The sequence below is a fragment of the Idiotropiscis lumnitzeri genome, chromosome 15 (assembly GCF_059441095.1).
Source record: "Idiotropiscis lumnitzeri isolate Australia: NSW breed Sydney's pygmy pipehorse chromosome 15, RoL_Ilum_1.0, whole genome shotgun sequence".
NCBI classification, from domain to species: Eukaryota; Metazoa; Chordata; class Actinopteri; order Syngnathiformes; family Syngnathidae; genus Idiotropiscis; species Idiotropiscis lumnitzeri.
Window position 1 is genome coordinate 4736875 of NC_142405.1, and position 26269 is coordinate 4763143.

Genomic DNA, 26269 nt, shown 5'->3' on the forward strand with positions numbered 1-26269 from the left:
TTTTTTCATGCAAGAAAATGCCAGTTTTAATTGTTGAGCAAAATACAACTTTATTCTTGAAAAATTGAAGTTTTTGTTCCCACTTTTAGTTTCCTTTAAAGATACAACCTGTTTGTTTTCTCATAGGATCTGTTATTCTTCATTAATAAAAAACAACGTTATTCTCACAAAAGTTAATTAAACTTTATTATTTTAAGATTCAGTCTTTTTTAAGACAATAGAAACCCTACTTCCAAACCCTACCCTTAAATCCTAACCCTTAACCCTAACCCTAACACGTGCCAACGAAGGCGCGTCACATCACATGCGTGTGCAAGGTTTTGCAAGCTTGTGTGACACAAACAATCAAAGTCTCTCTTCTTCTTGCTCGTCCGTCCGTCCGAGCGGCATCATGTCGTCGTCCTCCTGTCGAATCGATAACTCATCTCTCAACATTCGCCCCCCCCCCCCCTCTGCGTGTCCCCGGCGGGAAAGCAGACGTCCTTCCGACGGACACGCAAACACGATCAGGAAGGATCGTTGACCAACCACGAGAAGATGACGAGGGACAGTTGGACGGACGGATGGATGGAGGTGTGCGTGTGCGTGTGCGTGTGCCGCCCGCCCTTGACAACCTTTAAAGACTGCCGTCGCCAACCTTGACCTCCAGACGACGCTCGCCACCGCCTCATCCGTCCTCTCCTCCAATGTGAGAAATCACTCCGACTCCAACCATGTGCGAAGATTGACATTTCCATCACCCCCCCGCTGGCCAATCACGCGTGTCGAAGTTAAATGCAGCAACGGCACAAACGACTTCACGATTCAACTCGCTTGCAATGCAACACTTGAGGGTTGTTTTCTATTGGGGCAGTGCCCCCCTCCGCCCCCCCCCCCCCAACTCACACGGTAAATGGTCCTGTCACTTTTCTACCTCGGCTACTCTTGGCGCTCGCCACTGTTACATCATCTCCCGACTGATGACGCAGCAGCAGGAGCAACCGCCTGTTCAGTATCTTGCTCAAGGACAACCCGACATGGTCACACTGGACGGGGGATTGAACCGCCAACTCTTGAGTTTGGAGACTAGCTGCCGCTAGTTGAATTTCACTCGCTGACGTCTGTCACGGTGACGCAATTTTTGCATAATCAGTTTAGCGCGCGGCGTCGCCTTAGCCTTTTGGCAAAAGCGCGGCTGTCACGTGGATTCGTGGTCGCGCGCGGAAACTGGAGGCGTAATCCTGCACCCGTCTAACGGGATTACGACAACCAGATTAGAGAAGTTGCTGAATGTTTGATGGAATTACACGTATGTGGGCAACAATGTTCTCAAACACGATTGGTTAGTTTCACGAAACAAGAAAAAAAACATCTAGGAAGTGATTTGGGCAGTTCAAATCTGTTTGCATTGGGGACAATCAAGAGACCATCTGCTCATTACTGCCACATACTGGACTGGCGTAGAACAGCAAAGACGACGTCTTCATGCGTGTGCATTCGTTAATGCGTGTGTGTACGGAATTCGAGGCTGCAGGTGGGCGGAAAATGAAAGAGAAAGAAGAAGGCGGGGGCGAGCGAGCTGGCATGTGGACGTTTGTGACTCGAGGAGAGCGGGAGGGGGCGTGAGAAACGTAGCCCCCCACCCCCACCTACAACCAATACCCTCCCTTAACCCCCCCACCCCCTCCCCAGTGGGGGCACGGAGAAGAGTCATTTCTCCTGGGGCGCTGGGTGACATATAAGCGAGGCGGCGGCCTTCCTCCTTCACACACACATTTATGCAGATCACACACACTCACACACACGTGCAGATCTCCTCGGCGGTTTTTACCAAGATGACGTGCTGCAAAGTTGCCCAGTTTGAAATGTTTACTCCACATTGGCAATTTTATGATTAGTAATTATCACTAAAACTGTCAAAAATATGTTATTTATTTTTTATTTTGTCCAAAAAAAACAACAAATACAAACAAACATATTTTTCATTTAATTATTAATATTTTAAAATTTGATCAGAAACCTGAAAAAAATAATAAATAAAAACGTGACGTTCAGATGTTGAGGGATGTTGAGCAGAAAGAATTTTGCACATTACATCACAAACGCAAATAAATGTAAATTTTGTCAGGAGCACCTTGGTTTGAAAAATAAAACCACACAACAGCAAGATTAATTCTCTCGTTCCCATTCAAACAAAACATTTGACTTTTTTGTGTGGGGGGGGGGGGGGGGGGTTGTAAGAATTGATAAATGAACGATTTAGCAAATTTTTAAGGAAATATAATTCTAAAGGTTCTCTATCTTGACTTGTTTTAAATAAACAAATACGTCACATATTCCTCATTACATGACATTTTTTTTCTGGTTGTTTTAAAATCTGTTCTTTCTGCAGTGAAGAAAATGCTGCGCCTGACCGGCGGGGGCGTCGACAAAAAGTGCTAAAATAAAATCAATATGGGCTGTCAAAGTTGATTTCATCTTGATGACGCTTTACAACCGTTTCCTGCTTTCTTCTTCTTCGGAAAAAAAAAGAAGAAGCAAAACCTCAACAGCCAGGAGCAAGCGACGGGATTTCAAAGCTCCTTTTGGCCTTGCGTAGCGCGCGCGTGACCTCGGCCTCAGCAAACGGCTCCATTATCACAACGGCGGCTTACATCAACGCAGCCGGCGGAAGCTTCCGTACGGCGCTCCGCCACGTCGTCATTTACACTTCAAAGGCCAAAAAGGCGGCGCCGGCGTTCCCGCTCGCCCGCCCGGTCGCGGCTTTTCTCAAGCAGCTGGCTCAGCACATCCCAAACCAGTCACGGCTTCTTCAGCGCCTTCCCGCCCACAAAAGCTCCACTTTTCCACTCTCGAGCGTGACGTCCCAAAGCGGCAACGGCGGCGGGGGTGGCGGCCATTTCCAGGGAAAAACCTTTCATCGCCCACGTCGGACATCTGTAGAAAGCCCGGAGAGCTTCGTCACGTCACAGATTCCTCTTCACTTCATCGTTAGCCGCCGTGCAGCGGGCGCTGAAGGCAAATTCCTTTCGTAACGCCACATGGGACATTTTTTTTTTTTAAATTTGCCCCTGACCCCAGTTTCACCGAGTGATATGAAATTGCATGAACATGTTCATCATAACACCGCGCATGAAAAAGTCTCAAGGAAGTGGAAGGCAGCCATTTTGATTTCAAGCAGTCACAATACCACAAAATCCCAAAGTCATCCTTGCCGAAAGTTAGAACAAAAATCAAATAAATCAGCCCCGAACAACACTTTCAATGTGCACGAAATTGGGAGGACACGTTTATAATAATAGGATGCACAAAAAAGTCTCAAGGACCCCGGGCCCAAACTGAACAGGAAGTTGACCATTTTGGCAGCCATTTTTTGGACAAATCCTCTCAGTCGTGCTAACTGGAAAGTTAGAAAAATAATCAGCCCGCGAAGGCAGTTTCACCCAAGAACACAAAATTGGATGCAAATGTTGATCAGAACAGGACGCACCAAAAAGTCTCAAGGACCCATACGCCAAACTGAACAGGAAGTTGCCAATTTTGGTTTATTTCAGGTAGCCCAATTCGATCAGCTGCGCCTCTTAAAAAAATTAAACCTCAACATCAGTTAAAATGAAATTTAGTGGGCATGTTTTTCCTAAAATTAGGCATGAAAAAGTCTCAAGGGTGTGATTGACGCATGCCCATTTTATTCCTCAACCTATTCTGCCTAGCAACAATTCACCACACACACACACACACACACACGCGAGCCAGCCGCCACCAAGCTGACAAGACGACCAGCACGGACATGCGGTTGCCGCCGGCGCCCGGTAACTAGGCGACGGTCGTCCCTTCACTAATGGAGGACACCTTGGCAGGAAGTGAGGTGACAGCTTTGCGGTGACCTCTGCTGACAACACTCCTCCGACAAAGTTCACACACCCCCACGTCGTCATGAATAAATCAACCAGGAAGTTAGTGTGTGAGATGACAAACGCGAGCGTCAGTTTGCATCAGCTGACTGTCATTAGTGAAGAGAAACATCCACGAGCATCAAATGTGACCATGAAGATGAAGATGATGATGAGGATAGCGGCTTATCAGGGTGTTTGTTGACCCAGTGGCACACACACACACACACGCACAAAAAAAAAAAAAAAAATTGCAAAACACTGTGGAACATGCATGACTTCACGTTATGAAAAATGCATAGCTGCAATTTTTTTATGTATTTATTTTTATTTTTTTAACAACCAAATATTTTCTTTGTATTTTAGACAAATTAAATGAAAATATTTATGTTTGGATGCTAAATTTGAAATTGGGAGAAATCAAATTAAAAAAATTAAAATGAAAAAAAAAAAAAAAAAAGGAATCACAAACATACACTCTTGCCATCCTGATGCATTGTGGGGAAAATTTTGCTTTTTCTCCGATACAAATGCAAGAATATGCGAATAAGTTGAGGGCAATATGCTAATAGTTGATGCGGCGCGGGTGTGTGTGTGTGTGTGTTGCACAAGACGGTGCTAAAAAATGGCCGTCACCGCAAAGCCACAAACAAGCAGCGATGTGAGCCAATCAGCGGTCAGCGGGGGCGGGCTTAGGAGTCTATTGCAGAGTTGATGGAGCGAATGGAGACACCTTGATGAGGACTGTCGCAGCAGCAACAGTTGCCAAGGAGACCTGATGATGATGATAATGATGATGATGGCGGCGGTGGCGGCGGAGGAGGAGGAGGAGGAGGAGGAGGAGGAGGAGGATTTGGAAGGGGGATGGGCAGCGGGTGAGGTCGATGCGGCGGAGTTTGTTAGCGCGTCGTCTTGGCGACAAGATGCTGACTTTCAGGCCTTTGCTGCCATGCTAAAAAAAACAAAAAAAAAACATGAAAAACAGCCAATGTTTAAAAAAAAAAAAAAAGGTGAATGTTTTTGGAAAGTAATTCCAGGAGAATTCCCTCCGTGAATGTTTAAAAAAAAAAAAAAAGGTCAATCGTGACAAGGCAGACATAAAAAGTCATGTCCGAAATCGAGCAGAACTCGATCTGAAGCAGGTTTGCTCGCGAGACGGGCTGAGCTAATTTGTCAAGCATTTTTTTGCTGATGCCATAAAAACAACAAACATTGCACATGAAATTATATATATTTAAAAAAAAAAAAAAACTCAAATAAAAAAAATCAAGAAGAAAGCAGCCACGAGAATCCAGCTGCCGCTACTTTGTGTGCCAGTTTTTTTTTTTAATTTCCAAAGTTACCTGGGCTATAACAGAACATTGTCGCCATAATTAGAACCCGTGGAATTATCTAATTAGAAGAACAAGAACAAGAAGAGTACAAGAATAAAGTGAACACTTTTAAAAAAATTAAGAAAAAAAAACCAAAATGAAAAAAAATAACACTCAATCATCATCATCATCATCGTAATATTTTCTTTTTTTCTTTTAAAAGAGATCTAGACGTTTCTATATTTTTTCATTGATTTGTCCATTTTTTTAATTATTTTTTTTTTTTTAGAAAGAAAAAAAGTCAGTTTTTATTTTTTTTTGTCCCACTGACGAGTGCCGCTTACCTTCGGAAAACCGCCGTTGGCGAGTGAAGTAATCCTTCCAAAATGTTCCAATCCTGATGTTTTGCTCCTGCTGCCATTTTTTTTGTCCATTAAAAAAGACCCTCGAGTGTACAAAAAAAAAGAAAAAAAAAAGCCAACAGTGTGAAAATAACAATGCTAATGCTAACGCTAACATGTGAATCCAAAGATGGTGAGTAGCGAGCAGCCTTTTGGGAATATGTACACTGTGAGCTTAAAACGCTTATTATTGTTATCATCATTATTATTATTATGATTATTATCATTATTATTGTTGTTGATGCTACACAGCACACCGCCGCTGACCCTGTTGGTGTGAGCGCTGCCCCCCCAAAAACAGGCCTGGCTAGAAAAAGAAAATAGATTAATCCAGCGGCCATCTTGACAAGGACAATGATTTTTTTTTTTTTTTTTTTTTTTGGGAGAATGTTTAAATATATTCTTCACACTTTCTACGTTGGCGGCTCCGTAAAGATTCTTTATAATTTATTTCTTCCAGTGAAAATATATTTACCGTTTATATATAATAATATCAAGTACTTCATGTTCTTTTTTTCTCATCTTTTTTTTTTTATAGCTCTGGTTTGTCCATGAAGCCAAGTGGAGACGCATCCCGTTATTCCGACCGCCCGGCTGGTCCGTAGAAATAATCCACAAAAGATGCAACGTCCATTCAGTTGGCTCGACTTGGGACTTTGGCAATAACTAGAGCTGCTTGTCACCTGAATGTGGGTGGGAGCGTGTGCTCGATGAGGTGGAGGGGGGGGGCTGTCGTCCAGGGATGACGCCCCCCCACCTTCCACGACGATGTGAGGCTACAGGGGGGGGGGGGGGGGGTCTCGCAGGTTCCCTCAGATTTGAGTCTCTTGCACATTCTCCTTGGAACCACTCTTAAAAAGCAGAGGCTCGTTCTGCCCCTTGGCCATGAGGCCCTTGAGGGAGCTATGCAGGCTCAGCTGGGGTAGCGGGACCGGGGTGGGCAGGGTGCCACAGGTCCCCAGGCCACCGCCCATGGAGCTGGGCACTTGGGAGCAAGACATGGTCATGTTCTGGGAGCAAGGCAGCGGGTTGTTGTTGTTGTTGACACCCAGTCCCACCATGTTGTTGCCAAAGTGGTGCGTCTTGTAGTAGTTGAGGTGCTCTGAACGGGTCAGGTGTGGCAGGGTGACAACGTCCGAGTGGTGCCGCCTCAGACTCTGGCCACCCCCGATTCCGCTGCTTTGCGTCAAGGCGCAGCCCCCTGAGATGCCGCCTCCGCCACTGCGGCCGCCGGCCCCTCCGCCCAGCTCGTCCTCCACGTTGATGATCTCGATGGCCCGTGCGGGGCCGTGGTGCTTGTGGAGCTGGTGCTGCTTCCTCAGCTTGTAGAAGACCACTAACATCACAGCTGCCATGAAGGTTATGGCCACAAAGCAGCCGATGATGATCTTGGTGGTCTTCATCACGTCGTCAAGGCCGGAGAAGCCCGGCTCTGTGATGGGCACAGTGAAGGTGGGCCGGGTAGCGCGGGGCGAGGACCAGTCGATGGAGAGTGAGGAGGCCGTAGTTGGGATGTTGTCTGGCCACAGATGCCCCGAGGGTGTTGGCACCGGGAGGACTCGGATAAAGGTCTCGTTAATAGCCACCAGTGCAGACTCTTCTTCTCCTGGCGTCTCCACGCTTTCCACCGTGACCGTCGTGAAGTAGGTGTAGTTAACGCTGACGTCCGCGGCAGTGACGTTGAGCACGGCGGTGGCCGTGGTGTTTCCGGCCGCGTTGGTCACCATGCAGGTGTACTGGCCCGTATCTCGCAGGGTGACATTGGTGAAGTTGAGCGTGCCGTCGTGCAGCACAGAGATCCGCACCCGGTACGAGCCGTGGGTCATCAGAGTACCGTTGGGCGTGATCCAGTTGACCGACGTGGTGGAGGTACTGGTGCGGCACTTGAGCTCGGCCGCCATGCCCTCGGTGACGTTGAGGTCGGTGGGCGGCTCCACGATGACGGGTGCGTAGCAGGTGAAGTGGCTCTGGTCCAGCTCGCCGATGTATTTTCCCTTGAGGAAGGGGGGCGCATGGCAGCGGGCGCAACAGGTGGTGTTGCTGGGCACCGTCTCCTTCAGCCACCAGCTGAGCCACAGCACGTCGCAGTTGCACACCCACGGATTGTGGTTCAAATGCACCCGCTCCAGCTGGTGCAGCGGCGTGAAAAGATCATGCGGTAGAGAGTGTAAGGAATTGTGGGACAGGTTGAGCTCCTCCAGGTTTTTCAAATCATCGAAGGCATTGCGTTCAATGACCGACACCTGTGAGTGCATGAGCCAGAGCTTCCGGAGCGAAACCAAACCCTGGAAGGACCCGGGACGGATGATCTCCAGGCGGTTCCCCGACAGCTCGAGCTCCTCTAGCCGCACGAGGGCCGTCAATTTAGGGATGTCCTTGAGTCCGCACATTCCCAAGTTCAGGTAACGCAGGTTGACCAGGCCCACGAAGGCAGCGTCCGAGATAAAGTCCAGCTTCTTGAGTTCACCCAGATCCAGCCGGCGCAGCGAGGGCACGCGGTGGAAGGCGTAGCCCGGCAGCGTCTCGATGGGGTTGTTGCGCAGCCACAGCTCGCGCAGCTTGCTGAGGTACTCGAAGGCGTGCGACGGCACCAGCGTGAGGCGGTTGTCGAAGAGCTCCAGCGTGTTGAGGTTGGGGAGGCCATTGAACGCGCCGACTTCGATCTGACGGATCTGGTTCTTGGAGAGCTGGAGGATTTCCAGATGCCGCAGGTGCTTGAAAGTATCCGACTTGATGACCTGTAAGATGACAACACATACCGAATTACGGTTTCTAGGCTGAACGTTTTTAAGATTTTTTACGATTTTAGAATCGATTACTTGTCGATTAATCAATTACTTTTAACAACTCTGCCCCACACTAGCGTCTTCAAATCTGTGTCAATCACGAAAAACTCTGAAGGAACCACGGCCTGAATTTAGTAACATGTTCGACAATTCCTTTGAAAGCAGCCATTGGAGGTCAATTCCAGGAAGTGGACTTTGACAAACTCCTCGTAAGCGAATTTTCCCAAATGAAGGCAAAATTGCCGGGAACAATTATTTTTTTTGCTTGTGCCACCTAATGGAGGTTGCACACAGTGTGGCATCAACGTTGCATGATCATTTCAAGGATTTGTCATAAAGCGCCGTTACAGAACGGATTGTGTTCCACTTTGGGGGGTTTCGGTGTGTGTGTGTGTGAGGGTTGCTGTGACACACACACACACACACACACACGCACATACACACTCCTGGAATTGAGCCACCTCCGCCTCCAAATGTAGAGCAGGAAGTGGGAGGGAGGTGTTGGGGGCTTTTTAGAGGGTTGGTGGGGTGTGTTAGCGAGGGGGTGGAAGCTGTCAAGGCTTCACCGCGAGGGTCCTCAGCCAAGCAAAGAAAAAAAAAAAAATAAGCCGGAGAATCTAGGATGACTTCAGGAGTTATAACATTTTTAGATTTTTTTAATCATTTCAAGAGGAGCTGCGGGATACGAGTGAGCGAATCGGAATGTATCCGCTCCAAAGGAAAACTAATATTGTGGGTTTTTGAAATATTTTTTATTTTTTTTGGTGTGCATGCGGCAGCTTGTTGAAGTCCCTGAAGAAGTTGCAAAGAAGAAAATGGGACGTCAATGTCGGAAGCACCATGAGACCTCGTTTTTGCCGACATTAAAGGAGTTAGTGAGAAGGATTCACCGAAAATGAATATTTGTCCGCCTGACTCAAATTTGGTGGACATGTTCCAGTTAGAATGCCTGAGCTCACTGCTGCCTCCCGAGGAATAAGTCGGTACTACAACTTGAAACGGCAAGCTATCATCATAAATCACAATTTTATTAATTTTTTTCTCCACGCCGACGTGTTTGTAATTACTTCTCTCGTAAACCCGAGCCGGTTTGTAATTGAAATTATCTGCATGGTTTGCAAACAAGCGGGTGAGCAAAAGTGAGCCGTTTGTGAGTCGATAGGTAATATATAAACTCTTAATTGGAACATGTCTGACGTTGTTGTTTATCGCCGCTAGTCAATAAGTGGCACGCATATTTCTCCCGGGGGAGCATTTTTATGCGCTCGACTGTAAACGAAACACACGCGGTATACACGACAACGAAAAAAAAAAAAAAGACTTTGAAGCAGTCCAATCCAGTTTGGGATTTTAGGATCAACTTGTCAATGTTGGCTTTTTCAAACGGCACTTGAGACGAGAGAACAGACGGAAAAGTAAAGCTGGAATAATGCATAAAAGATATTTAAGCTGCCGGAGAACGAAGGGAATATTTGATAAACTCAAGTCGGTGGCGCATTTTTACGTGCCAGCGAGCTGGCGAGGAAATTTGGACCAATCACGCACTTGGGTGAGAAACGTTACGATTTCCGACGGTCCCTGAACGCAACACCCGACATTATATCGCCAGATGACGAGACAAAACCTTTCAGGATTTTTGGAGCGTTCGCTCATGAACGCTACGTTTGGGGCGTGTCCTTGAAGGCACCACGCCACGCCCGCTCACCTGTATGGCGTTCTCCTGCAGGTTGAGGTATCTGGTGTTGACGGAGATGCTGTCGGGGACGTCGTCCAGGCTCTGGCGGGTGCAGATGACGCGGCTGGCCTGGTTGGAGCAGGTGCAGTGGTCCGGGCACGAGGACAAGGACGAGGTGACCAACACCACCAGCGCCGACAGGAAGTAGAGCAACGCCAAGAGGAAGGGGGAAGAAGGGCCGGGAAGGCAGGTCAGCGTGGCGATGCGCATGGCAACTGGGTCATGACCCGGCGCTGCGATCCGAAGGTGCGGCCCACGTGTCCGGAAAAGCCTCTGGGGGATCCCGCCGCACTCCTTGATCCCAATCCGCCACTCCTTAATCCCACATCGCTGCTCTGCCGCCTTGGCGCCGCTGCCGATCTCTGCGCTTCTTCTCTCGCTTGCCGTGGGAGCATAGAGCGACGCAGATAAGCAGACGTTATTCCCTTTCTGCCAATGCTCGTTTGGGGAGGACACAAAGACGGGAGAGTCACTGAGGATAAACAACAAAGACAAGAAGAAGAAGGTTAACAATTTAGCGAAGATTAACTCATTGACTGCCATTGACGGCTAAAGACGTCAATGATCCATTTTATTTACTCGGCTTCCTGGAAGGCAAAAACGGAATTATCATCCACGACCCATTTCACCGATGATATGAAATTGAGTAGACATGTCTGTCATCACAGAATGCACAAATAAAGATAAAGTCTCAAAGAGACCCATGCCAAAAACTGAACAAGTCAGCCATTGGCAATTTGGGGCAAATTTGCCGCTACGCCTCGGGAAAGTTTACCGATGAGACATGAAAGTCGGCAGACAGAAATGCACCAATAATAAATAAATAAATAAATAAATAAATTGAATAGCAAGTTTGGACATTTTTTTTTTCATCTTGGACAATTTCTCTTATTATCAACTGAGACAGTGACAAATAAATAAATAAATAAATGGCGCCTGACACCAGCATCAGCGATAGGCGTGAAATTAAGTGGCCCCCTTCAAATATAAATGGATGCACAACAAAGTCTCAAGGACCCGTGCCCGAAATGGAAGTGGAAGTCAGTCATTTTGGTTTGACACAACCTTTGTCATTCCGTCGCAAATGCTGCGATGTTGGGAGGAGAAAAAAAATAAATAAATAAATAAATCAGGCCCTTACATGAGTTTCTCCAATTGACAAGGAATTCATCGGACATCCCCATCAAAACAAAACAGACACAAAAGCCTCAAGGACCATTTTCAGACCCTGATTCGAAATTGGCAAGTTTTTTAGGGGGGGGGGGGCGACTCTCAATGACGCAAATAAGCAGATGTTATTCCCTTTCTTCCTCGTCGCTTGAGTTGTTCGGGGGAACATAAAGCCCGGGAGTCACCACGGAGGAACAACAAAGAAGAGGAAGAAGAGAGCGTATCAAAGGCGTTTCCTTCGACACAATAAACAACGCAGACATTTAGAGCGTATCAAAGAGCGAGATCGTCCATAACTATTGTGTCGAACACATGAAATTGTTCTTGGCAGACTTCCACCAAGCCCAACAAATTCGAAAGTCACGCTGCTTTGATTGAATGAGGAAGGGTGATGGGCTTCAAAATCTTTTGTTCCTGGAAATGGTGACATATACAAATGGGAAGAAAAAGTAAAATGAACCGCAAAGAACTGAAGTGAATCGAACTGAACAAAAGTGAACAGAAGTCAACAGAATCAAAGCGAATGAATTGAACTGAACAGAACAGAACTGAAGTACAAAGGGAACCAATCCTTACGGATCCAAATTGAATGGGAACAGAACCAGACTGTTCCAAACTGAACACATTCGAATTGAGAGAACGGAACAGAAATGTAAAAATAAATAAATAAATGAAGTGAATCAAGACGAACTGAGCTAAAGAAAGAAAACTGAACTCAAAAGAACAGAACCGAACTGAACTAAATTGCACCCAACCAATCTGAACACAAAAGAAATCCCGTGAACAAAATTGGAGTGAACTGCCCAGAAATAATCTGAGCCAAACCAAAGTGGACGAGCAGAAGCGAATCAAACTGAGTCAAATTGATTCAAACTGAACAGATTCCAACCAAATGGTAGCAAACTGAACCGAAGCACATTTCTTAATAACAAACACATTTCCAATAAAAACATCCCACTCTCCTTTCTTAATCACGGCCTCCTTTGCAGCCTTAAGCAACGACGCCGCCGACAAACCACAAACACAAAAGGAAGCTAAAATGCTAATTCGTAGCCTCGGGAAAGACGCCCGCCCGCCTTCCTGCAGTCTGCGTTACAGCTAAGCTAACCGCGTGCGTTAGCGTCCCGGATGCAAAATGCCTGTGCAGGCCCACCCGCAACAGGCGCAGGCACATTTTACTCGACATTTTTCATGAACGACGAAGACTTTAATGACACGACCAGGTGAGGAAGGAGTGAAGGATTATTCATCTGATGGATGGAAGGGAAGGAAGACACGCGAAAAAAAAGGAATTATCAACGGCGTAATGGATGAATACTGAGCAGCTGCAGAGGAGGAAGACGAAGGAGGGAGGGGGGTGAACATGAAGCGGGAGTGAAAGGATGATGAGGGATAAAGAGATGGTATAAATAGAGAGAGAGATTAACAAGAGAAAGAGAAGAAGAAGATTTTTGAATATTAATAAGAAGGAGGGAGGGGGGGGGGAATGAGAAAGTGAAAAATGGTTGTTCCAGAGGTTGGCAGAGGGAACTTTGGTGTGATCAATAATCATATTTCATGATATCAGCATTCTGTTCTGGTGATCTACTGTATGATATTGGTACAGTATCGACACCCGGTATCGGTACTTTCCCAATGACCAGGTCGACTTTCTCCAAGTACTGCCAACACTAAAATATCAATATCAAATATTTATGATACTGTTTTGATACATGTTGTCAGGTATCGATATTTTTGCTCTGCAGCGTTATATATAAGACGGACAGATGTACGCGTCAACACTTGGTGGGCAGCACGGTAGAAAAAAAAAATAAAATCCCACATAGTGCTATCGATGATATCGCAATGTCCTAATTACTGCCGTTTTGTTCCCGGTGAACAACTCGTTAGAATCAAGATACTGCTGCATCTCACACACACACACACACACGCACCCCCACACCCCTCTATCAGTAAATAAATACATATATATGAGAGTAGACCACCATAAGCCAAACCCCCCCCCCGCAGTGTCCAGCGGCTGCCGAGTAGCCACCGCAGTGACCTTGCACTTTGATGAGACATTAACCTGCTACCATGTCACACATTAACCCTTTGACACACACACACACACACACCCCCGCACGCCGACACGCACACACACACACAGAGCAGCTTCCTCTCCTAGCTTTGCTCCGGCTCGCTGTGCATTCAAATGTTCGCCAACAGTTGCCATGGTAACCCTATTCAGCCTCCATCCAGCTGTATCCCCACTGCAGCGCTCCCACCGAACCCCCGTTAACTTCCCCCCCCCCCCCGCCACCGCTCATTAGCAGCCCAAACACAGGCTTGTACAAACTACACGGCCTGAACATCATCATACCAGCGTCGCGACCGCAAATGACAATGTTGTCGGGTGTCGCTACGAAGACAACATTGGAGCTTGTTACGAGTGGTGGGCGGGGGAACGGGGGGGAGGATAAAGTCATTATTTTCAATTAGTGAAATATTGCGAGTTAGCAACGCCACCGCAGTTCGATGCTGCCCAAGCTTGCTCCGACGCCTCTATTAGCGACACCAACGCTACTAGCGATGTCGCCGCCACTGCTAAAAATGGCACCACAGCTAGCTAGCTAGGTCGAACCTTTGTCTCAGCAGGCAGATTTTAATCGAATGAAAACAAGTTTTTAAATAAAAAATAATCCCTCACAAATGAAATAATGACGATGCAAATTCCAATGCTTTTGAATGAGCGCAGATTTGGTTTTCACCGACATGACCGCAGAATTGGCAATTTCTGTAGAAGAATTTTCAGGAGAAGTTTGTGCCTTGTTTTCATCTGAACAAGATATGTCTTATAACACATTCTCAAGTGAATTTGAATAAACATAAATATCCTTGGAAATAGCTACTTATTATTATTTTTTTAAGATAACACCTCCTTTTTTACAGTATGGAATTGTGACCTGGGTGCGGTCCAAAGGAACCGATAGCCGAGCAGCGCCTGTTTTGGGGTTCAGAAACAGGATTAAAAAATTAATTAAGAAACAAAAAAAAAAAATCTTTATCCTAAATCGAGCCAAACGTAAACTCAAAATTATTTTCGGACTTTCACCACAAATACTACATCTGTCAGCCATGATTTCAAATAAGATTTCCACAATTTTTTTTTTTTTTTGTGTTCTAAATATCTGTTTCATATTTTTTTAGACGCTTGCTCGTCATCACCCCCAGTTCCAAAATCCCCTGAGCACTCGATTGCAAATATTTCTTTTGTGTTTGTTGGTGCGTTTGAGGACACCACGTTAAACTGTGACATTTAGCAGAGCATCCAGCAGGCGCATGACACAGTGAATTTGATGTTTGGATGTTGTGAGCGGGGGAAATGTAGGCACTTCACTTCCCGTTATTCCCAACACGCCCCCCGGCCTACAGACGTTCTGCTCCGTAGCGTTTTCTCCCTTCCTCGCGCTCCCTAACGTTTTTTTTTTTTTTTTTCTTAAATCTCAGTGAAATATTCCAGATGTTGCGCACATGCGCTAGCGTGTTTAGCGTGCGGCCCGTAATGCACGCTGACATATTTTATATCTTTGGATGCATGACAGGAATTCCTTATCGCACACGAGCTAAATGTTTAATGGGCAATGTGTCGGCTGGAGGAGGTTAAAAGTTGTCTGCAAGTGCTTGATCCCGGCTCCAGGATTTGACTTCCTGAAGAGCAAATGCGCCGCTAAAGTCGAGATTACAAGGCGCTACATGACGACTTGCATCGTAATTGGAATCCATTCTACTTGCAGTCGATCGTATCGCAACGAATTGGAGGGAATTGAATCGGAATTGGAGTGAATCGTTTGACACGGCAAATAAAATAAATGGTAAATTATTGAAATGAGTCAATCAATTTATGTTTGATTCTAATTGAAGTGGATCGAATTGTGGCAGAAATTGGAAAAATCGTATTGTATGATATCAAAATTGTTCTGTAATCAAAAATTAATTGTATCGGAGTTTGATTGCATCAAAATTGGTGCGAATTTTATTTTTTTATAATTAAAGTGAATAACGTTGCATTGTAATTGAAATGAATTTGACCGCAAATGGACGGAGTCGCATCATATCACTTTATTGGTGTCATGAAAGCGACGGAGTCCTCCCCACTCATTTTGAGACCAACGTGCGTCCATGTGAAAGGCGCGAGTGTGAAAAGTGCCGTCGTAACCTCGGCCAAAATGATGAAGCGGCGTCGCGATGACACCGATAGACTTTGACGCTTTGTCTACCGGACGTGTGAATCACCAGAAAGAACCACGGCGAGCGAGTCGTTCCGCTCCGCTCGTCAGAACGCGCTGCAGGTGAAGCCTTTGATTTTTTTTTTTTTTTTCCTTCTTCTTCCAGTCGAGCGTGAACGAGGACCCAAATCCGTCATCCGCGCTCGACTAAGGCGGGAATACCTGGATAAACCTCCCGGGAAGCGACATGCAGCGAGGCGCTACGGCGAGGTGGAGGTGATAGAAAAGATTAGACAGAAATGACTTCAGCGCCAACACCAGCACCTTCGCCACACGTACTTGGCGACTGAACGGCGCACCAAAAGGGGGCTGTTCACTTTAGAATGACATGAACATTTTTGCGACAACGTTCAAAAAGGGGAGCAGCGGCAGGACAACGACATTTTTTGAGTCGATGACAGAGCCAATCGTTTGCTCGTCGGTTTATTTGTTTAAGAATGTTCAATTCGATAAGGGACGGCACACAACGAGAGGGCGCGATGCAATGAATTTCTTTTCAGTTTACAATATGAACAAACTTGTGAGCAGGCTAATGTAAATGTAGCATTTACTTCAAAGATATATCAGTCAAATAAAAAAAACATTCAATTTCGATTAACAATTCGATTCGGTCTGATTCGACACACTTGGCTCTTTTAAAACCAAAACTGACTTTCTGTTTCAAAGGGATTTTTGTTACGCTTGTAGCGGTGAAGCAATATCTTAGCTAGCAGCAAGGAAACCGCGGGGCAACGGCATCAGTCACTTCCTGGCGTCCTTGCATAGCGACGATGTAGCTAACGATGGAGTGATGGCGTAGCAGGCGACTTTAGCACTTGGTTCTTTGTGTTCTTGTCTTTTATTTATGTATAGCAATAACGTAGCAATGGTGTCGCTAGCGGCAAGGTGTCGGCAGGACAATGTCGTCAGTTGCTTCCTTGCGTAGCTAGAGGCTAGCTGAAGCAAAGGCGGCACTTGTTTCCTTGTATTTTTCGCTAAGTGCTAGCATAGCAGGTCGCGTAGCAAAAAAGTGGATGCTATAGCTAGCTCTGGAGTGGCAGTGAGGCATCGCGAGGGGGTGATTGCTACGCTTCCGTGTGTCCTTACATAGCCCGAGTGCAGCTTGGCATCTGTTTGTGATGTTTAACAAGAAGGAACACCGAGCGACAAGGGAGACGGTGACGTTAGCTTCCGCTCGACCAGTTAGCCGCTGTACCCTTATCTGGTGCGCTCAGTCCACCACACATTAGCAGTCTTAATCTGTGACATATTAAAAGTCTCCATTAAGAGCGAGTTGAGAGCCACTTCCTGTGTGTACGTGCGCGTGTGCGGCGAATCAATGGTGGTATTGATTAAAATGGCGTGATGGAATCCATCATGTCAGAGCGAGCGCGCCGCTAAACGCATTTTAATAAAACGTTAATGGATGGAGTGGATGGATTCAATCAGCGGCTGGCAGCCGTGCCACAATGTGCCACATATTGTGACATAATGTCATAGAGTGTGACATATTGCCTCCTATTGTGATATACTGCCGCACATTGTGGCTTGGCTCCGAACGGAAGAGAATCATATCGTAATTGGAGAGAGTCATATTGTAATTTGACTGAGTTCTGTCGCAGTGCAGCCGTAATTTGAAGTCAATCGAAAGTAAAGTTGGAGGGAATAATATGCTACTTCAGGAGAAATACACCGTGATTGGAGTGAATACTGGATTATAATTGGAGTGATTGAGAAACGCACCATAGTTGGAATAAATTCAAAATCGTAACATAAATTTGTAGAAACGCACCGTAATTCGAGTGAACCTAATCGCCTCATAACAGGAGCGAATCGTTGCGAAAAAAAAAAGCATCGTAACTGGAGTGAATTGAACCAGATTTTAATCGGAGTGGATGCACGACAAATGGCTCACATATCGGGTTTTAAATTGAAGTGAATCGTATTACATCGAAATTGAAGGAAATCCTATCGAATCGAAATTGAAGAGAATCGTATTGCATCAATAATGAACTTAATGATGTCCCAAGAGGAATGGGTCATAGCTAATAAAATTTGAGTGAATTGAATCACATCTCGTTATAACCGGATTGAATCGAATCATTCTGCATCGGAGTTGAAATGAATTGCAGTTGCACAAGTGCAATAAACGAGGATCGGTTTCATATTAATCGGAGTGACTCTGACCATAATAGCAGATATTGTGACATATTGTGACATAATGAAATATATTGTGACATATCGTGCCCGATCGAGCGCAACGGCGTCCGCTCAAGTCCGATTCCGTCTCGCCGTCCCCTTGGGGCGGCGCTCGGGACTCGCCGGGCGCCGCACGCCATCTGCGCCGAGCCGACTTTTCTCAGGCTCGCCGGCTCGTTATCGACAGGCTGAAATGTGGAAAACCAGACGGCCCCCTCGGGGAGTTGGCTTTATACGCAACTGTAAAATATCCAATCGATGATGCATCGTTAATCATTTTGATTGATTTTCGTGTGGTGGGAAAAACTGGTCTGACGTGAGTTCACAAATGTAAACATGAAGCGACTTGTTGAAATGAAAGCGCAATCACTCCAGTTATGATAGGATACGCTCCGATTAAAAGAGGATTTGCTCCAATTACAATCAGATATGATACGCTTCACTTGTAATATGATCGCAAACGCTCTAAGCGTGACCATTTCATTTACTTCACTTAGGATACGAGGCACTGAAATGACAATTTCAATCAACGTGATACAATCCCAATTCCACAATACGATACGATTCACGTCAGATATGATCCACTCCATTGACGATCTGATTCGCGACAAATACGATACGATAGCGTCCGCTCCAATTATGAGCCCATGAACGATTAGGACTCGATGCACTTAAGATCTAATTAAAAACCCTCCAATGACAAAATTCACTCCAATTCCAATCCGATTGAAGCCCAATAAAGATTCGAATCGATACGCCACAATTATGAAAAACGTGACAAGTAGCGCCACTTTTTTCGGCGAGTTACAATTTCCCAATCCTCTCTGGCTTTCGCTGTGCAAAATGGTCCACGTTGGAACATCGACGGCCTCCGACGGCTCGCCCTTATAAACATTTCAAACCCTTGACTATAACCGCCAGGCAAAATTGACTTTGATCGGGGGCGGGGGTTTGAAATATGAAAAAGGGGGGAAACTCGCAGACGCTCTGATTTAAGGCAAGAACGAGAGCAAAAAGGATTAGAGGGCCCCAAATAAGTAAATAAAATAAATAAACGGAATAAAATTGAGAGGTAGACGACAAAGGTCAAAGTTGAGGACAACAAAGACGATGAGAGGCTAAAGGTGAGGGAAAACGAGCAAGAAGACCAAAAAAGTAACTCAACTCCAGCGAGGCTCAAGTGTGCCCAAAGCGTCCCGTCTCATTTTCCCAGACTCTCAGCAAAATCCAAAACAAATCTTTCATGTGACGTTAACGACGCTTGGCGCTCCCGCAGAAGCTTTTTAACATATCCCGCACAAGAAAAGCCCCTCCGGGACCAAACATCAATACCGTTCACGCAAACGCACGTGCACTCTGCTCTCGCCGCGCGCACGTGTGCGTGCACGCAATGATAACGTGAGTGCCATTGAAATCAACGACATAAAGAAGCGCAGCAGTCTTTGTTGTTTTCCACATGAAATATGCAAAAGTTGCTGAAAAGACGCACGCGGGCCTCCGGCGATCACGTGAGGGAAAAAAAAGAAAAAAAAAAAAAAGACACTCAAACAAACGGCGCCAGTTGCAAGTGCCTCAATGCCAAAGTCCAAGTCGAGGTCAAGCACAAACAAATGTGCTTAAGAAAAAAAAAAAAAAAAAAATCAAATAAGACAAAACACTTCGATACCGAGGGAAGAACAAGTATGCAAATATGGAAATGAAATGTAATGCGAGAAGAAATCAGCATTTTACACATTTGGAATGAGGGTCGCACAAAGTTATAAATATTCATATACACTATATATACTATGTCGTGCAATAACATGAAAGACGCACACTGGTGGAAAGAAACAAGATCAGCTGAAAGCACTTAAAAAATAAATAAATAAAGGAAAAAAGAAAAAAGTCAAAGGTAACAAGCAAAACAATGAACATAAAATGCTCAAGATTTTGCATCTTGAGAAAAAGTAAAAGAAAGCTGCAGCCAGTAAGAGCAAAAGGAGAAAAAGAACAGGAAGTAAAAAGAAAAGCTAAAAAAAAAAAAACATTTAAAAATTTTAATTTAGAAAAAAAAAATAGCTGCTTAAAATAAAAATATTTAATTGAAAAACAACTAAATATACTTTTCAAATTAAAAAGTGAAAATACAACAGCAAATAAAATATTAAAACAAATCAAATTAATTAAAACATAAAACAAAACAACCAAAAAAGCGCCAGCAAAGTAAAAGGTAAACATAAAAAAGAGAACGAAAAGGAAAAAGAAACATTTTTTATGATGAGAAATTATCAAATTGAATAAATGGTATCAAAAAAGGAAAATAACACGGAAAATGAAAAGTAATACCAAGATTTAAAACCTTGAAATAAATTGTAAAATAAAAAAGGAAAAATAAGTTAAAAGTTCAACAGAAAAAAGTCACATTAATAAAAGAAAAAGCACACAATAAAAAGAAACGGTAATAAGTAAAGAGGGTAGTAAAATAGAAAATTAAGTAAATGTAAAAAATGTAAATAAAAAGAAAAAAACAGCAAAAACTAAAAAAAAAAAATCATCTAAAAAATGTAAAGTAAAACAAAACATTTTTCTTTCGTTACTGTTTTTGGAGGTTTTAATGACATGCCTTTTGTGCAAAATAAAAAGCCAAGTACGCCCCCCAAAAAACTGAACAGTAAGCAAAAAAGAAAAAAAAAACTAAACAAAAAAATCCACTTGAATATGTTCGTAAAGAATGTCCAACTGCGTACCGAACGAAGCGGCCGCCCCAACAAGCAACAAATGGCGCTGGGTCGCGTACGCGTCAATCTCGGTCGACCTCTTCCCAGATGATTGACGCGCTGACTAATGTGCGACCGGATCGACATGGGCCCCGTGTGAGGACGTGGCCCCGAGACTGCGGGATGATGGAGGTTGCCACGGCGACGCAGCCGGCGACAAGTGGAAGACGGCGGGAGAAGGTTATGTGGCGGCATGCGTTCGTTCCTCGCTTCCTCGGCCGCTTCCACACCTCCTCGCTACACGCCTGCCCGTGTGCAAAATGGAAGCTGTCGGCGGTTGCCACGGTAACCACTCGCCATCTTGCGGCGCCGTTATTCCGCCTCCAAAATGAGGCACTGACAACACGAGATGTTGCTGACAAGGTTAATTCCCCAATTTTTTTTTTTTTTAGCTTTCCTGATTCCTCAGTGCAACACTGGGCCACATCCCATTTCCAAGATGGCCGCGCAAGAAGAAGAAGAAGAAGCGAGAACACAAAGCAGCCAAATTGGAGCTTGGACGCCTTCACCGGCGCTGCGGGAGAAAAGTGCAAACGGGGCAAAACGTGTAAATAAAGCAACGTCACTGAGTCAACACTGAGCCCGCCCCGCGTCCGGCGACTTGTGCAACAAACGGAGAGTAATGGTCCAAAGCGTGCATACATCAAACCGAACCCCCAAACACGCCCCCACCCCCCGCCCCTCTCGTGACATCAGCACCCAGATTAGGTCTTATCTGGTGCGACAGTGCTCCCGCACTGCGCCCCGGGCGCTTGGGAAAGCGAGCAGGTTGACTCACAAGCGGCGGCGGCGGCGGCGGCGGCGGCGGCAGCGGTGCGCTCGGCGACTCGCCATCCACAGCGTCAATGTTGACACGCAAAGCAGCAGGGACCGACGGGACCACCGGGGGAACGACGGGGCGGCTCGTATGGCGTCACTGACCCCGAAAACAATGAGCATCGTTGTCAATTTTTTTTTCTTTTGAACTTTGACCTATAAAACTATGCACAAAATCTATTTTTTACCATACCGTGTCATTTTAAAGCTATGATGTTTCCGGTTAAAAAAAAAAAAAAAAAACTGTTGCTGAAGCTAACCCTGCCTCCATAAATACTACGAAACAAGTAAAAAAAATATTATATTATTATTATACGAGGGCAGATTCCTATCAGCACCCAAAATTAAACATCTAGAAAAGTTGACTTGCATCTGAGATTAAAAATTTAAACATTTGTTGACCTTTGTAATAGATTAGAGTTTGTAGAACACCTTTTCAAAAAAAACCTAAAAGGTCAAATGAAAAAAAAAAAGTTAAAAAAAAATACTATATCCAATATGGTAAAAATACAAAATGCCTAAATAATTGTAAAAATTGGGCAAGAGGAATTAACTCCCACTTTAGTTCTCAGAGACTCCATTATACGTAAAAAAAAAAAAACTAAAACTAAAAACTTAATCAACGCCTCTTTTCGAATCTCGAAAGACAAAGTCTCGCTCTCATGCTGTCGTGTTTTCCGTCGGCATCAATCAAAGCGCTCGGCCGCCCAATGAAGACATCAGGCCTCTCGCTCGCCCGCCCGCCCTGATTACGGCACTTTTTCCGCCATCCATAATCTCGGCCCCTCTGCTGCTGGCTGGAGCGGCGCACGCGCATTCACGTCCTGTACAGTACACACGCACACACACACCAAATTTAGGCCAAGTGATACTCGCTTCGCATCCTAATGTCGGAGCGAAATGTCCCTCGCAAGTCAGGCAGCCTGACTTCAACTACACTTCAAGAAGATCCGCATCGACAGCGGGAAAGGGGAAATGTGATGCAGCGTACCATGGGAGGCGAAAAACTCAAGGGCTGATTTGACAACTGCGCAGTTTGTCGCGATACCTTTCACACAAAATAATGACTCAGAAAAAGATCATTTTGACAGGCAGGAAGGGGCTGTCTCATCCGACCTCAAAAGCCATAAAAAAAAAAAAAATCTGAGTTGACTTGGAGCCTTTCATGCAGAACATCAACACAAGAAATTTTGACAATCAATGATACTACCCCCAAAAGCAGGAAAATTAGCACACACAAAATAACAATTGAGAAAAAGGCTGAGTGACAGCCAGAAAGGGGCTACAACAACAGATTTGTTCCGTTCCACATGGGTCCCCTTCAAACTGAAAGGCAACATGGGGAAAAGGGGGATTTTGAATGGTGGTGTGAAAGGGGTTTATCTGATATTAACTCGTAGGCCGGCACCTTGGTGGAGCGACATCCACATCTTGATGACAGAAAAGATGACTGAAGGACAGTAAGAAAGGGGCTAATCTGTTACTACATCCGAAGCCGGCGACTTTGACACCCCCATTCCGTGTGAGCCCCCTTTCACACAGGACATTGATTTGGGGGGAAAAGCGTACTCTGATTGGCAGTGTGAGAGGGGCAATCTGATAACTCCAAATCCGGCAACTTCGACTGGCCCATTTCGTGTTGCTGCTGTTACCACCGAACAGCAAATCTACGAAAAGGGCGTTAAATTCCAGTCGGCGTGAAATGGGCCTCATAAACGAGGCACAATGAGGACATTTGCATGTGATGCCACATGCTCCGAATCGCGGCTGCCATCGATACAAATCAAAAATCCTTAAGACTTTTATATCCAGGTGATTTTTCTGCATCGCCACATCACGTAATAACCCCCCCCACCCCCCTGCTATTTTACAGAATCTCGCACCAGTGCCCCCTTTCACCCACCCCAATGCCCCCATTAAGACACAGTATTCCTTCGTAAGCCCTCATCTATCTGCTCCTTGTTCTCCACCGGGGAGGAGGGGAAATGGGGGTGCGGGGGGGGGGTTGACGGTGGGGTGGTGGTCCTCCGACTGACTCACACAGTTAAGCCAGCGCACACGCAGCAGCCCCGCAAGGTGCCTGCGCAATTTCCTGCGATCATCACGGCGGAGGCGAGCCGGGAAACGGATTAGCGGCGCAAACAAGTGCCATTAATGGGTGACGGCAGGGAAGGGGCGGGGGCTCTCAAGGTGAGACCACCACACTACATTGGGAGGTGGGAGGGGCGGGGGGTTGAATCTGTTGAATTGAAAGTATGCAAATCAGTTACTCACACACGCGCACTTTCCAACACGCGTGTACATCAATATTCAGACACACACACACACGCAGACTACACTAACCAAACACCAACAAACACACACTCATACAATCTCTCACACACACGCACACACACCTGCATCACCTCACACAATTCACACACGAACAAGAAAAAACACACACATGCATCATATAAACACCCCAACACACACTCTGGATAAACAGACACACAAATCTATCTCTCCAATAAACACACTTTTCAGTCTCATACACACATCACACCACAAAAATATTCACTGTCTCTCACATACACACCCGCACCCCCTCACAAATATACACAAACTCACATGCACTCACCCACGCCCTCACAAAAACACAATCACAAACAAATGCGCGCGCGCGCACACACTCACGTACACTTAATCACACGCACGCACGCACAGACGCGCACGCAACATTCATTCTTGGACGTTCATGCCGGGACGGCGCGGGTGCGGGATGCGCAAAATAGCAAGTGTGGGACCAAAGCCCTCACACGCGCGCTCACAAGTGTTTGGGGGGGGGGGAAGGGGGGGGACGGCATCCGTCCTCAGAAGGAAGGATGGACGAAAGGACGGATAGGCGGACGGACGGAAGCGACTCACCTTGGCGAGAGAGGAGGCGGACGATGACGACAATGCCGGCGGGAAAAGACGCATCCTGCACTGAGCGCTCTCACGGCAGCGGCGGCGACGTGCTCCTCTGCAGAGTGCTCGCCGAATGGGAGGACGTCTTCCTCCACCACCCTCCCTCTCTCTCGCTCTCTCTCTCCACCTTCGCCTTCAATCTCTTTCTCCCGTGAGGATGATGACGATGACGATGATGATGATGAGGATTGCGGCACGCACGTGAGATCCCTGAACGGCACAACGACGAGCAAGTGGTGGTTAAGACTGATGAAGATTATTCGCGACGGCGTGAAAGTGTTCGATTCCCACGCACATGTTCCGCGGGTTGCGTCACGTCGCTTACCGGAGCGGTCGCCGTGGCAACGCCCACGCGCACTCGGTGCAGCGTGCGCACACACTCGTGTTCACTCTCACACACACTCACTCACTCTCTCATAGGGTTGCGTGTTCACACTCTCACTCAATTACTCACGCCCAACACACTCACTCTATCACACACACTCGTATACACACACACTCACTGGCATGCATTCACAGACACACACGTTTGCTTAAACACACACACACTGGAGGAAGGACTCCATGCACAGATGTGCCAAGTGCTTCACATCTGCGTTGCATGGAATGCAAACTGCTATTCCACCACCGGCCAATAACTACGACGACAACTTCTACTGGGCAGCTGACTGGTTCCACCGATTGGCGGGCTTCCTTCCACGCAACACAGATGCCAAGCGGCTCAAGAGCGGATCGGTTTTATTACGTGTCGCTATCCACGTAGCAACAGGACGAGCAACCTGTTCTCCTGTTTGAACACGTGATGGCTGCTGCATGCGCCCCTCGTGCACTTAATGAGCAATATGTAATTGCTTATTAGCCAAGAATCCCCCCAACCCCCCCCCCCCCCACACACACACACACACTCTTTTCACAAGCCGCCTTTACACGCAGTCTGCAGTGAGGTTCCGTCGTCGTTATGATGGCTCACACACAGCAGCAGCTTGTTTAGTGGCTCCCTCAGTGTGGCTGCTATTAAATTTCCAGTCACACAACAGTGCAGTGGAGATCCCACCCCCCAACATCCCCTGCCTTTCACACACACTCCCTCCTCCCTACTTCACTGTGTGTATTATGGTCATTCCGGATGTCTCCCTCCTCTCTTGTCACTCTACCTCCCACCCTGACTCGACACCCCTCCCTCCACGCCTCATTATTTAAATAAGCACCCCACCCCCTTTCACCAAGGTCCCCTCCTCTTCCTGTTTGTGCTGCAGAGCCTTTAACGCACAAATACACACATACACGCACATACCGCATGGGACTGGGTAAAGATGGCCGCCGGCGTTAGGCTGGAAGCGCCTCGGGTGGCATTTTAGAGCCCATCAGCCTCTGCCTTTCACACAGGAGTCAGTCAGGGAGGGGTATTGCTGGGATTTCACGCAGCAACATCTACAAATCAGAACATTAGGTCGGATAAACACAAGTTTCTTGGACATAAAATACAGGGTGGAAGAAGTGAGTCTCAGACGTTAAGCTTCCTGTTCACACCGTGAACGTCGTCCAGGCTTTCCAACATTTCACACGGCCGGGTCAACTTCAACCCCCCCCCATTCAAACTCTTGAGTGTGACCTTGCCCTCTGTATAATTCCCTTCACACTGCCCAAATCCAGAATTTCTATATTTGGCTGTTTTGTGTGAAAGGTACAAAGGCATTTGACAGTCAGTGTGAAAGGGGCTATACAGTGAGCAGGATTCTGAAATAGTAGTGAAACAGTAACAACAGGGCGAGAAAACTTTACACTTCCCGGCCCGGCTTTCCCCTATTCACCTCTGAAATTGTCTCGGAAGTCGCCAGCAATGCAGGAAAAGCCATCTTGGATGAGCAGGTTGAAAGGGGCAACGGTGGATGTACAAAACTTTGCAGCAGATGATACAACTCACACTAGTATCATGTATAAAACATTTGGGCGGGAGAAGTGAGCGTCATGAGTTCAACCTCACTCCCATGTCCCTGATTTGTGCTATCACCTTTCAATCAGCTGCCG

The 26269-nt window shown here is 46.3% G+C and overlaps 1 protein-coding gene across 2 annotated transcripts; it reads right to left on the bottom strand.

Moving 5' to 3' along the window:
* Window positions 1-2939: 2939 nt before the first annotated feature.
* On the bottom strand, window positions 2940-25789 carry lrrc4ba (leucine rich repeat containing 4Ba). Of its 2 annotated transcripts, XR_015846692.1 has the most exons (5): window positions 25536-25789; window positions 24200-24451; window positions 10078-10579; window positions 5530-8324; window positions 2940-4824 (listed from the first exon to the last, which is right to left on the bottom strand). XR_015846692.1 is itself a non-coding variant. In XM_088317598.1 (4 exons), the coding sequence occupies exons 1-4, from the start codon at window positions 25538-25540 to the stop codon at window positions 6399-6401; spliced, it is 2685 nt and encodes an 894-aa protein (XP_088173724.1). In that variant the 5' UTR covers window positions 25541-25789; the 3' UTR covers window positions 4970-6398. The 2 variants fall into 2 exon arrangements, 1 of the variants encoding a protein (XP_088173724.1); XM_088317598.1 differs by lacking the exon at window positions 2940-4824 and having other exon boundaries at window positions 4970-8324.
* Between the last annotated feature and the right edge of the window lie 480 nt (window positions 25790-26269).

Bases quoted from the DNA above. Each gene is read 5' to 3' on its own strand.
- lrrc4ba (XM_088317598.1), bottom strand. The intron at 10,580-24,199 runs GTGAGTCGCTTC...GTTTATCCTCAG, and splicing joins CCGCCTCCTCTCTCGCCAAG to TGACTCTCCCGTCTTTGTGT. The intron at 8,325-10,077 runs GTGAGCGGGCGT...GTCATCTTACAG, and splicing joins TGCAGGAGAACGCCATACAG to GTCATCAAGTCGGATACTTT.